Genomic DNA, 14405 nt, shown 5'->3' with positions numbered 1-14405 from the left:
TGTTCAGGCATGTATTTTCAGAGAGCATCATATAGGCCTTCTTTCAGTCCAACAAGCAAAGAAACTTTTTTTAGCAGCCACAGATCAGTTTCCTGTTTAACAGCTACCTGTTGATGTTTGCTGTGCTTGAATCTTTGCTCCAACATTTGCATCAAAACTAAGAGTGTGTATCCTTCCATATTGTGAAATCTTTGATGAATGAACTTTGTTATTACTGGAATGTACAATACAAAGAAGAAGCAGTCTCTCTACTCCATGTTGAGATTTTTTTGTGTGTGCTTTATAGTTTAGGAATTGTAAAGAAATTGTGTACAGAATTCATAATTCTTGTAGTTCTTGTAAACTAAAACTAATTGTTATTTTTTGTGTTATATTGCAACAGATGTTTGTGAAAGATTTTACTTTTCTGTCATAGTGTCTTAGCAAAAAAGAAAAAAGAAAAAAAAAGTTGAGCTAAATTTTGTTTCGCAAAGTTAAAAAAAAAAAAATGCATACTTTATTTGTTGGTTTATATTGCAGCAATACACAAATGTGAGCCCAATGAATTCCGGTGCGCCAACCAGCTGTGTGTCCAGAAGATCTGGCGGTGTGATGGTGACGATGACTGTGGAGATGGGTCTGATGAGAGGGATTGTCGTGAGTCAGCCATGAATCCTTATCTCTAATTCTCTAATCACTCTGATCACTGTATAAGTACAAAACAATAATGCCAAAGTTGATGAAAACAGTTGGTAAGAGGAGGATAGAGTTTAGAGAAATACAGAATATAAGTTGCACATTACAGTGGCAATGATAACTGGCTAGTCCTGTAAGAATATGATTAGGTGAGTTTGGTCCACTCACAAAAATTGAATTAATTATTCTTCTTTAAGTGTGAGTGTGGCTTTGCTATGCTCTCAAATATTTATGGAGGGGTGCAGTCCACTTCTGCTGCAGGCTTGTAGGTGATTGATGAGTCACCTCATGGCAGGCAATATTCTTGGACAGGGTATGCAAAAGTGTTCAAACGTCCCATGCACTCCTGAGAAAGCCTTGAAGATGAGCCTGCAAGAACCACAAATGTCTACATTTCAATTGTTTTTTGTTCAGATCCACAGTTTACATATCTCAATCACATCATGAGATCCTATGAATACTCCTTCAGGATGGGAGATACATATCTTCAAATTAAGCTGAGTCCATACTGAAACCAAGATGGGGACCAGAAACAGGGCCACAAAGCAAGCCCAAGCACTTTGTTGTGTGTTGGTAACTTCATGGTGAAAGATAAGAGCTTCTCATAGCACTTGCAGGGGTAGCCTCACCTGACCTCCAAGGTGGATGCAAAAGAAAGTTAACTTTTGATCATCTTCATTTTAATTACAATGTGATATCTTTTTACCAACATTGGCAAGAGCCATTGTATACAGTGGGACATGCAGATTTGCTCTTCAATAAAGTACATAGTCTCCATGGTGACTGTGGGGCAGGGCTCCCGAGGGCCAAGTGTATACCTTGATCATCTTCTTACACTGTAAAGGAGGACAAGTAGATTCGTTTATAGGTGAAGATTAATAACTATTCATAGGGCCCTGAAGAAGTAATCACATTTGACTTTATGACACACCCTGGAGGGGCACCACAAGGTGGTTCCATCACGTTCAATTTTTCTTAAACCTCTATCTTCTGCTCCTTTTAACATCTGACATCTAGTATTGTGTCTAATACAGAGTGAAAGGCTGAATGGCTGATAAATAGAAATGTCACACATGACTGACATTCTCACATTATTAGCCCATTTTTATCGCATTGTACCCTGACAATCAAATTTCATGTGTGTACAGACACCTTGTCTGACAACCTGAGCCTCTTTGACGGGCAATGGAAGTGAATGCCAATTGTGAAGATTTCAGTATCTACAGATTGCTATTTGCAGTGTGCCTGTCAAATGTCTTATCCTGCTTTATGCAGACTGTGTGCGAGAGAACACAATTGAAACCTTTTTTTGAAACCTTCTTTAACAAAATGTCAAAAATGAGAACCTCTTCTCAAAAGGACTACAGACATAATAGCTTCAAAGAGGCGTGATGCTTAAAGCAAAGCACAGAGTATTGAATGTGCATGACTGATTTGTATGGTTACATGATACATGTATATGTACTAACTTTGAGATAGAGATAAGATGTCAATGATCCATTTTATGATGATACATCTGGAACTGACCCTTTGTGGTCAGTATGAGGATAGCTACAGGTCAGCTGTTAACAGTGCACTCTTTCCAGTTCACTACAGTGACAGAAAGCTACTACACAGAACCTAGTTCTTGTGTATCCTAATAGCAGTCTCAGTTCACTTAGTTTACTGAGCTTCAGACCAGTCTCGCACTGGCCCCAGTCTGCAAGGAGATAATCTAAGAAAATCTGAGAAAATCTAGCCAGCTGGAGTCTGGTTCCAGTAACCCCACATATTATTAACTCATGACATCAGTATCTCTCCTCTCTACCTTGTTTATTCAGAGGGAGGGGTTATGCGTGCTTCATGGCTTTTCTGTGATATTTCTCTTTTTCATTTTCTCCAATGTGTAGTGTCTGATATGAGTTGATAGTTTTCGTTCAGCTGCTTGTATGTCTTAGCCTGAAAGGTGCAGGGAGCATGATGTCTCTTTATTTTGGGTTTGATATCTCTCAAGATATTCCTGCTGCCAATGTACAAATGTAAGTCTATATATTAAACTGCTGTGCTCTCTATTTGAAGAATATACAATGTATCATTAATACCATCAATGCTCTTTTCTCCAAACAATGCAGCAACTGCTGTTCCTGGCTCTCCCTGTCGTGCCAGTGAGTTTGAGTGTGTGACTGGGGACCAGTGCGTGCCTCTTGGATTCCAGTGTGATGGAGATACCGACTGTGCTGACAGATCTGATGAGATAGCCTGCGGTTGGTAGAAAACAACAGGCTCCAGTGATGAGTTTCTATTTCATTGATTAATTTCCACTAGTCACTGCCAAAGTTTCACATAATGAGAAACCATTATAGATTTCAAGACATTTCACCAACTGTGGTTTCAGGAAATTCTCACACTTTCAAATGTGCATACTGGAAAATACTTTAAAAAATCACAAGTTATGTGTTAGATGTGAATGCAAATGGAAGATCAGTCAGTATTCTTCAGGTAGGCTTACCAGTAGCAGTCTGTTGTCTACATGAATTCTTAAATTTGTCCCTCCACATCAAAACACATGAACTAGTCGGCACTTGTTGATTTTTCAAAAGACTTCAAAATGACAGCATTATTCAGCTGATTTGGGATTTTTATTTTTATTTTTATTTTGTTTTTAGTAAGATCTATCTCTAAGTTTATAAGCATGACAATTTTTGTCGAGTTTTTTTTTAAAACCATATTTAAGTTGATTTTTTGAATTTTCTATTCATGAGGCAGGTGAAAATGTGCATAAAAACCATTCAGAAGCTGTTAGATAGGAAGCAATAGCATTCAACTTTGAATACTTAAAAAAGAAGATTGTTGTTGAGCATAACAAGTTACAGGTTATTTTTATAATCCCTTCACTTGGGCTTCAATGGAGTTTCCAATACCATTATATTCCAAACACAAGAAAGAGTAAGTTGTGCACTCAAAAGACCCTTAAATCTAAAGCCCTTGTCTTCAAATAAGAGCCCATATTTGAAAGGATTCAAATGCACTGTAAGTTGATAGTATGATGATTCTATTGTGACCTGTTAAATGCAACACATTTATTGTCTTTGCAACTTGATGTTAACACTTTTTCAAGTAAGTTTAGGTTGCCATAAATTGAATAAAAAATTCGGAACCAGTGACATTTTCATTTTCAGAAAAAAAAATCATAATTTATGATTTTTTTTCAAACAGATTGGTCTCAATTACATGTACTTGAGCTGATGATGTACTGTAATCTTTAGAGTATCTTTTTTTTCCCCACATGCAACTTTAGTAGATTTCCTCTTTCTAACATTTCATGAAGGAGAATGTGTCATCCTTCATGTCAAATTATTGTTGAGTTATTGTAATGATTTTCAAGGGCAGGAAATTCAATTTTCTTAATTTTGTACTGGGATAATTTTTTAGGTATCTTGTGTACAAACCAATAGGGGAGTTGTGCAGCCATGGTATCAGTACCATGAATATTCATACATCATTTTGACTGATATGAATGTCAAAACTAACATTTTTTTGAAACTTTTCAATGTTCTGTGACTGTCACTATTTGTTTGAATTCAATAAAGCTCTATAATATTGTTTGACATTATACTTTATCAGGCACTCAAACCTATGTGTGTTGTACTCATGCAAAAGTAGAGATTCTTCAGTGTTATTGAAAGCCCTTTTCAAATAGTCACAGTTCATCATTATCATAAATAACCATAGCAATTGTTGTTTTTATTTCTTCTTCTTGTAATGAAAATTAGATAAGATCATTGTACCTGTTTGTCTTGCAGTAAGAAAAAAGAAATGCTATATTTTATACTCCAGGTCAGCCGACTGTTATCCAGCCACCACAGGATCAAATTCAAGCCCAAGAGGGTTCCAGGGTAGAGATACGGTGTGAGGCTCAGGGCATCCCAACACCAGTCATCTCCTGGAGACTAAACTGGGGTCCTGTCCCAGAAAGGGTACGGTCTTCTTGGACTGATGTTCCAAGTTCTCTAGATTTTTCATAAAGTTGGACATGCAGGGTAGAAATTGCCTTGGTATGATGTTACAGGACCAATCAAATGTAGTCTTCATATTTTATTCTACAATGTTGCCTTTACATGAATAATTCATGTTCAACTCAGATATTTGGTATGTGATATTCATGCTTTTGTGGTTTTGATGTTGGATTTGGTTTGGATTTGATAATACAAAGTACATCTTGTACAACTGTTTAGTACAACCCATGTTCTTTTTAAAGCATGTCATGAAACATGTTGTCCCCAGCTTTTGTTATCTGTTATCTCTTCACCAACTTCCGTTTCAGGCCATCATCACAAGTCAGAATGGAGTCGGAGTTCTTGTGCTGGAAAATGTGCGTGAGTCTGACCAGGGAGCCTACACTTGTGAAGCCATGAATAACCAGGGCTACATCTTGGTACAGCCAGATGCTATCCTCACTGTCATAGGTACGCTACTGCAGAGAGAACTCTCCTCTGTTGGCTTGCTTATTGGTTGGAGCTGACAGGGAGATGCATTTCTGATTGTTTCTTGTGTTTAGTGATTTTGATGTTAAATGTAGAATGTTTTATTTTCACATATTTTTGCAAATCGATGATGTTGATCCGTATATAAGAAAATTGATTGAAGTGATAGTGTTGTTACCTCAGAAGTATATATTACCCATGCAAAGATGTTCACAACATTTTCAGAAGAGTTTCAGATTCTAGGATAAATTGAAAACATAATAATATCTTGTGCATACATTCAACAATGCTGACATTTATAGGGGTAGAATTGCAGCCATGTTGTTGCTAAATTGTCAACTAGAAGCATATTTATATAATTTTCATGTACCAGCCATGTGGGGTTTTAGAAGCAATGACATCACCACCTCATGTCTGTGTTATTGATCCAGTGTCGCTGTTTCATGAAAACATGTGAAAAAGAAAAATTCCCAGACCCTCGTGGCTTTCAGCCACTTTGATTGAAACCTCTTGAGTGGTAATTAACCTTATTTTTTTCTACATGTAGAAGAAAATATGTTTTGTTTTAGGATATTTGAAGGATACTCTCGATCTTAATTGTGTTTTCCTGACATAATATCAAGGCCTCTGGCGTGAAGGATGGCAGAGGCATTATGTATCTACTTCACTTCACTTTACCTACTTATCATTGTCGTGACTGACATTCTAGTTTCAGTTAGAATTGCAAAGCTCATTCATAGATAAAATGGTCGATTCCAAATAGGCATGTTTGTATTACCCTTTTGTCTGCTTGTTCCACATCTCATTTTACAATATGTATATTTGTGAGAAAAACTGTTAGGGGATTTTCTGGGTATCAAGCCCTGGTATACGTTTCATGTGGTGTAGATGATCTGACTAGGTGTTGGGTCACAAAGGTCAAAGTCACATTAAAAAAAGAAAAGAAAATGAAAATGACATTTTTCAGCTGTAAATTCAGCTATGAATGTTCAGTGGGATTATATTCTGGTAGGAAATAAAGAATCATTTGCATAAAATGGTTGTGGTGACATTGTCAAAAAGGTCAAAAGTTATGGTACTTTGCATTATAAAAAATTATTTCTAGCCATTGATTTACCTAGGGATATCCATTAGTAATGTAATTTTTGTTGGAAGGTTAGAAATTACTAGACAATAATATGCATAAACATAGGGATGATACACATGTAGTTCATAGGTCATTATCAAAGGTCACTGTACTTTGATAAGATATTTTCATTCAAAAATTTAGCATTGTACTCATAAAGCATTATTCAAATTGTTGCCCATAATTGTTTGGGTGTGGCAGTTGTAGCAGTGAAATTGCAAAAACAGAAGGAAACAAAACCTTACTTTGTCGTTTTCAGCTACACAAACTCTCAAAGGATTGTAAATGCAGATGGCCTTGCAATTATTATTATTATTATTATTTTTATTTTTATTTTTTTAAGATGAGGTAATACTGATGAAGCTAGGAGATCAAACTTGACAACAAGAGTTAACCAGCCTCTTCTTTCTTTCTCTCCCAGCTGGGCCTAGTGTGTGCACCGGAGGCTACTATAATGATGATGCTGAAGATGTCAGGGAGTGCATTCCCTGCTACTGTTTTGACCTGTCCAGAACCTGCTACAGTAGCAGCTACTATCGGGATGAGGTACGTTGGCAGTACAAGTTGAACGTGTCCTGCATGTCCTTATTCCAACATATTTTCTAAATTGCAAGGATGACATCACACAGTCCTTCCATGGTTTTGTCGATTTGTTGGTGTTGTTGTTTACTCTTGTTCACTTTTATCTTGCTCTTTGATTTTGAGCCTACTATTTCTTGAACTTGAGTTGTGTTTTTGCCACATTTGCCTTCAGTCACTCTGATACCAGTAATCACCATATCTCACTTTTACTCACCATATCTCACTGTTTAAGTAGTTAAGTGGCATTGAATGATAATTCAAGAGTTGTTATGCCTTTTACCCTTTATCAGACAAGGCTTTCTTTCACGGAGTTTGGCAATCTTCAAGGGACACAAATAGCAGAGCTTCCTTCACCTGGGGCAGCATATGAAACTCTGGACTCGAACTTGCTGACTGTCAGCCCATCCAGGAGAGAGATCCTAGTGTCAGATTTCAGCAATCGCCTCCCTACCTCCACTTATTACTGGGTCTTGCCCCAGGCATTCACAGGCAATCTGGTAAGGCCTTTATTCAGGGCCTCATTTCACATCTCATAAATATGATTCAGGAAAAATGCAGTAATGGATTTTCATTTTACTTGATCCAGGCGTGAGATTGAAGTGCTAAATATACCTTGTAATATGAAATAAGAGTACACTGTCCTCATGTTCTCCATCTTTGTGAGGCTTTTGCAGGCTTGTCACCATAATTTATACAAATGTACATACCTATAGATACATTCCTTTACATTTAAGCTATTAAAAATAAAATATATAAATGTCATAATCCAGTTTTGTCAGCGTCATGTGGATTACATCATACCTCCATTGGAGTAAACAGGGCTTTAAACTGAGACTGCATTATTCCTTGTATCTTTTTTTTTTTTATAATACCTGCAATTAGATTTCCATCTCTTTGGTCAGATTTATGTAATAGTATTATGATTATGTGTGTGCTTTTGTTTTTTACCTAGCTTACAAGCTATGGTGGCAACCTTCGTTACCGTGTCAACTTCATTCATTTGGCATCTTCTGCATCAGTTGCTGATGTCTATATTTATGTAAGTTTGCCCTGATGCAACCACCAGAATAGTGTGTTGAAGTATGGAAAGTGTTCAGTTTTGTCCGCTATTGTCTGATCAGACATATATGCATACTCCAGAATGATTCATCACAAACAGGGACATCAGACTATGTTGAGTTACATTTAATTTAACTCTAATGTGGCACCCTATCATAACATAACTTCTTTTTCAGTGATAGTAAAGCATGTAGATTTTGTGTTTAACGTTGCCAGTGTGTATTTTACCACAAACACTTTTTGTGTGTGTTAGCTTTTAAATGCTTATTGAAAGGTAATGAGAATCATAAATAGGGAAGAAAAAAGCAGTAGGCTTTCACATTTTATTTGCTGTCATCACAGCACTTGTCATTGGATAAATTTTGTGTCATTGCACAGAACTGTTAGGATTAACAACAACAACAGTAAAGATATAATTCAGGAAGACAAGAGATTTACAGTATATTGCTGAAGTCTCTATGTTGAATATGAAGAAAAAGCATTAATGTTTTACATATTTTTCGTCGTGAATTCTGAAAGACATTAACATAGAGGCCATTTGAAAGTCTTTGTTTTCTGGTGATGATTTGTAATCTTTTATGTTTATTTTTTCGTAGGGCAATGGAAAAATTCTGTCCTATGATATAGGAGTGCAGCCTGTGTCAGGAACCCCTACTCAACGTTCAGTTCCTCTTACAGAGGTAAACAGATATAAGGCAGACAGGTGTTCCATGTGGTGAAAACTGCTGTCTTCAATCAGTGTGGTATTAAAGGGATCATATAGTTTTGGTTGAGACCTAACTTCAGGTATCTGACATGTTTTTCTTATATAATGAGAAACCTCTTATGAAATATGAAAGAACATGTAATTCCAAGAGGAATTCAATGTTTATTTCATGAAAATTGGTTTTGAAATGGCTGAGATATCCAAATCAGAGCGATCCTGATAAAAGGTGGGACCCACCTTTTATTACGATTGCTTTGTTTCACTTTGTTTTTGGATGTCTCAGCCATTCCAAAACCAATTTTCATCAAGTAAACTTTGAATTTCTCTTAGAATGGTATGGTCTGTACTATTTCATAAGTAGTTTCTTGATATCTCGCAAAAAGTTGAAAGCCCAATTCTCATCTCCGCCAATACTGTACCATCCCTTTAAGCAAATCAAATAGTTGTTGTCTTGCCCGCATAGCGGAAGCGAGACATAGACGTCACTTTTCCGTCATCAGTATTGCCAACAAGATGGTGTACTCTCTATAACTTTTTACAGCTTTGAGCTATGAACACAAAACTCTCACACACCACCGGTACATCACCTAAAGATGCCAGTCAGGTTCGAATATTAGTAAATTTCAACAAGGTCAAAATGTCAATGAACATGCCCTAATTTGATATATGATTCATATGAGTCATTATATTGTATGCTCTCAATAACTTCCACAGCTTTGAGCTATGACCACAAAACTCTCATCCTAGGTACACTGGGCTATTTATCATTTCGCAAAGATGCCGGTCAAATCAACAGTTGGTTAAGTTGTACAGGACCAGAGATCAAAATATCAATTAACTTATACTAAAAAACACTACACTCACAAATTACGACATACTCTAACAGAGATCAACAGATATAGGGCAGCCAGGTGTGCCTAGTGACACGATAAGACTGCTGTCTTCAGTCAGTGTTGTGTTAAGCAAATAAGATGTTACATGTTGCTCACTTATACAGTGTGATTTGATTCTGCTACTTAAATATATGCATATGTATCATAGTATACAATTGTGCAAAGCTTCTTGCCATTGTGCATTTAATGTGTGCAAAGCTTGTAAAGTAAAGACAGTATCTAGTTCATGTGGATTGATTACAACAGATGTGATTCAATTGTCTGTAGATTTAACTGATGTGCATCATAAAGTTATCCACAGAAGCCAATAACACCTTCAAGTTCACATGTATACTTGTCCCTGAAAATGTGGTGCATTCCTTATCTTGAGGTAGTATACTGTTAAAGGTTTCATCTTTGTATTTGATTGTTTATGTTTAGGATGGATGGAAGATTGTGGTGTTGAGAGGAGGTAGTGGACGTGGAGACTTGGGTATACCCATCGAAGTGGATGCCTCTCGCTCTGACTTTATGATGGTTCTACAGAATGTGGATGCAATCTTGATCAGAGCTACATACTCCTATAGCATGGTGGAATCGAGGTAAGAGAGGCCTTTCTTTAACCCACAACATATCACTTTCATATTTTCATGCCTCCAGTGGCATTGTTACTACCACACGGTGGAACGTTATTTCCATACATTTGTGGCAATCAACATACAGTCATTTGTGCCCAATGGCTTTAGGAGATTTTATGCTTTGCATGCGTGGTTCCATTGTTTACATCTTCCTCATGCAGCCCAGTTTTGCGTGTTTGCTTGTTAAAGAGTGGTATAGTAGAATCAATTGCTGTTTAGATACTTAATTTACTTCTTTAGAAAAAAAAAAAATGTCCTTTGAGTATTTGGACTGTGGTAATGGCTGCAAAATTCACAGTCATATAGAGGATACACTGTGATGTGTGCTGATTCCTCTACATTCATAGCTATGTTTCTAACCCTCATCAAATATAATAAAAGAGAGACTCTTATAAAGCACTCATTCTACCTAAAAAGATATGTACCGTATTATGTATGGATTATATACGTGATTTGATGAATTCTCGATTCTGATTGGTCGAGATCACGGGTGTAAATTCAACCATTGCCCACTGTATATGCAGCTTGTAGCATCCAAACGGGCTCTGTGGCACCCGAAGTGCCCTTGTTTTGATTGTTGAATCTGACCTGAGGAGCTCCTCAGGTCATAGCATGGAGTTGAGATCCCTCAGGGCAATAATATCAACCATGCCCTGAAAAGCAGTCTTTGTCTGCGTACTATAACATTTCTCATTTGATTTATAGCAGGGATGACAATGCTGGTAAGAGAGTGTATACGACATATGGCTTGGTCGTTTGATCTCAACTCTCATGATCCCTACGTCCCTATTCAATCTGCTTCCATCAGATTTGACCTCTTCCATGTCATCCATGATTTCAGTTGCAATCCCAACCACTGCCAGTAGCTTTCAATATGATCGTTTTCTAAACAATGCAGACACTTTCAAGCAGATTAAATGATGTAGTGATATTTGTGTTATACTCCCAGTCTGGTGTATCCTAGCCCCTCCCCCACCCCCCATGAGAGATTTTTTCCCTCTTTCAAACATGATCCTGGTAATATTTTTTTGTCTCTTTTCAGTCTTGCTGATGTTTCAATGGATATCAGTATCCCAGAAAACAATGGTAGAGACAGAGCAGTGTTTGTTGAAGAGTGTGTCTGCCCAAACGGCTACACAGGAACATCATGTGAGGTGAGGAGCTGTCTTTACTGAGATGTTCTTTTGATCTATTTGACAGTCACTGACAGGTTCTTCAGAATGGTCTCAAAATACTCAGTCTTATGGTTGCCTGCTTATGATATCTCTGTAGCATCCACATAAAGCAAATCATGATTTAGATACAGCGATGTGAAGTATTCTAAAAATGACAAATTTATGTGTCTGTAAACTACAATTATGTGTATTCTCTATTTGTTAAGATCTGTGAATGAGCATTAGCATTGTTTTTAATGATACCCTTCTTCTTGTTACATTGTTGTGTAGTCATGAAAGTGGAGTAAAGCTGGGTGAATATATCTACGACAGTAATACTGAATGAATATCTCTAGTTTCATTGGTAACAAAGATTTAGATCCTGAACAGAGTCTGAACATTGAGAGCTATTTTTCTGCTTTTTAGAATGTTGCCTGGCATAATCTGCACAAATGTTTCAATGTACATGTATGTAGTCAGAAGATGAATTGGGTCACATTCTTTTACATCATTCTAAAGCCTTTCGCTAACATTTGCACCAAAAAAAAAAAAAAAAAAACAACTTTAATGCTTCAAAATAGTTCTAAAATGTGAGGTAGGGATGAAAATAACCAACAAGGAAATTAAATCAGTATAATCAATGTTAAGTATTGTTGAAAATACAAAATGTGAACAATAGTTATATTGAAAAAAAAAGTATTTTTAGAATGAACTCTCACTGTGATGGCTTATTCAGAAAATTAGTGATATCTCCTTATATTTGCAGATTTATTGTTGTTGTTGTTTTTTTTATGCCTCCGCCAACGAAGTGGTCGGAGGCATTATGTTTTCGGGTCGTCCGTCCGTCCCGTTTTGTTTTTGTCGATATCTCAAGAACCGTGAGGTGGTTTTACATCAAACTTGGTATGAGGGTATATCCTGGGGGGATAATACTTTGTTTGGATTATAGGGTCACGGGGTCAAAGGTCAAAGGTCACAGGTTATTTTGTGAAAAAAAGGTTGAAATTTCATGTTTTTCTCCATATCTTGCAAATGGTTCAAGGTATCTTCATGGAACTTAGTATATATGCATGTACCGATGGGCAGTGATTATCTAGGGAAAGTTGGGGGTCATGGTTCAAAGGTCAAGGTCAACTCCTCAAAATATCACTGCTTTCCTTATATTTATGCAATGCCTGAAGGATTTTTTTTTTTTTAACTTGATGTATGCATGTATAACCCAATATATATTCTATGGGAAGTTTCTTGCCAAAAGGTCAAAGGTCAAAGGTCAAGTGAAAGTGCTAAATTGCACTTCTTCCTCCATATCTCAAAAGTAACTCAAGGTATTACCATGAAACTTACATATTTATGCATGTTCTACCTAACAGTGATTCTCTTTGGAACTGTGAGGTCAAAGGTCAAAGGCCAGGTTTAGATAATACTATTTTACCATTTGATACTGAAATTATACTTTTTCTCAATACCTTGAAAATTACTCAATGCATAAACTTATAAAAGGGTCAAAAGTCAAGTAAAATCATCAGGTCCCCCAAATACCTGCACTCTGACGTTTTAATCATTCATCCAATTAAACCTAGTTCTAGGAAAGTGAACATTCAGCACATTTGTGTCAAACCTGTCATTTTAATATTTTGTCAATTGTGTGAAACTTTCATCACACATTGTCAAGACATTGTACTATAGACCTATTAGGAGAACCATGCATTATGGCGGAGGTATACACCAGTCGCCGTAGCGACATTTCTAGTTTTTGTATGGTACGGTGTTCTGTGATACAACTGAACTATACATATATGCATCAAATGAGATAATTCGAACATTTTTGTTTAATCACTGCTCCTAATGTTAATATTGGCTTTAGAGCTTAGGGTTTCAAAAATTCATGTGTAGACATAACTTAAGATTAATTTGTGTGTGTGTGTGTGTGATTTTTTACTCAGTTTGACAGAGTGTGTCAAATTCTTTTTAAACTCTGATTTGTTATTCAGTCATATGTATGTATAGCTGTTAAGCAAGTTTTGGCATACATTAGGAGGTTTTGCATACATTTTTTTTCTACATTTTGTCACAGTGTCTTCAAATTGTGCTCAGTTTACCATTTTATATGGCTTAAGATGGTAAATCATGCATAGTTGAATTTGAAAGGAAGGAAAAGTCTTGATTCTTTTGATGTGCCCAAGGGTCATATGTTCTGCAGTCTCACAATGAACTGAATTTTCTCACTTATATGCCACTGGTGATGTGCTGTAGAAAACACCCTTATTTGTATTGCTGGGGTAACCATAGTTGTTCATTGCATTGTAAAGCTATATGTTCAGCATTTTCATCAAGTATTGCTGTACCAAAATTTGAAGGAATTAAAACAAGTGAGAATAACATTGATTTCATACATTTTGGTACAGTGCGTACTGGTGTTTGGTTAATGGTTCAATTCCATAAATGTTTTATCCTTTTTTTTCTCTCTTTCTGATATTCTCATAAAATTTTCTCTCACTTGTTAAAGAGCTGTGCGACTGGTTACTACAGAGTTTCTGCAACAGCTGACAGCCTTGGCGTGTGTGAACCATGTCAATGCAATGGACATTCTCTCACTTGTGATGCTACAACAGGAGAATGCACGGTATGATATAACTGGAGGGAAAACTTTAATTTGCTACTCTAGAGTCAGTAGTGTGGCAAACTGGTAGGCAAATGGTAGGCAAACTTAACATGGCGCTATTAAAGCTTGAATGAACATTGCGGAGGTTGCTAGGAGCATACCTTCTATTGTCAAGAGGTGAAAACTGTCTAACTTCCCCTTGATTACAATTGCATCAGGAGGAGAAAGTTGAAGGCGGTTTTCTCGAAATGCTGATTTCGTGGACCACTCAACATGCTCTCATAAAATCATAGATATCTCCGCAAATGAGTACTTTTATGAGTTGTGTTTTATATGAAATTGAAGCGGAAGATTAAGAGAATAATATTATGCCATTTTCAGAAAATCGACCCCCCACGGCTTTTGGATCCTTTTGTTGTAGCGGGTCACATATATTTGTACAAATGGGCACAATTCCCCACCTGGGAGGAAGGGGGACTGGAGCACAATGCCCAAAGTGGGAGATGGGAGAGAAGGACAAATTCAAAT

General features: G+C 36.8%; 1 protein-coding gene across 1 annotated transcript in view; it reads left to right on the top strand.

Annotated features, from left to right (window-relative positions):
* The window catches only part of LOC140238590 (basement membrane-specific heparan sulfate proteoglycan core protein-like), a 232048-nt gene that overhangs the window by 141095 nt on the left and 76548 nt on the right, over positions 1-14405 (top strand). Inside the window, exons 8-18 of the mRNA XM_072318491.1 lie at positions 520-636; positions 2787-2918; positions 4492-4631; positions 4979-5120; positions 6686-6810; positions 7137-7343; positions 7799-7885; positions 8502-8585; positions 9925-10085; positions 11164-11275; positions 13782-13898. Of these exons, the coding sequence (XP_072174592.1) occupies positions 520-636; positions 2787-2918; positions 4492-4631; positions 4979-5120; positions 6686-6810; positions 7137-7343; positions 7799-7885; positions 8502-8585; positions 9925-10085; positions 11164-11275; positions 13782-13898 (1424 nt within the window). The remainder of the gene's footprint in view (positions 1-519; positions 637-2786; positions 2919-4491; positions 4632-4978; positions 5121-6685; positions 6811-7136; positions 7344-7798; positions 7886-8501; positions 8586-9924; positions 10086-11163; positions 11276-13781; positions 13899-14405) is intronic.

Source organism: Diadema setosum, chromosome 15, assembly GCF_964275005.1.
Source record: "Diadema setosum chromosome 15, eeDiaSeto1, whole genome shotgun sequence".
In the NCBI taxonomy this organism is placed as follows: Eukaryota; Metazoa; Echinodermata; class Echinoidea; order Diadematoida; family Diadematidae; genus Diadema; species Diadema setosum.
This window is presented reverse-complemented; position numbering and strand designations above follow the sequence as displayed.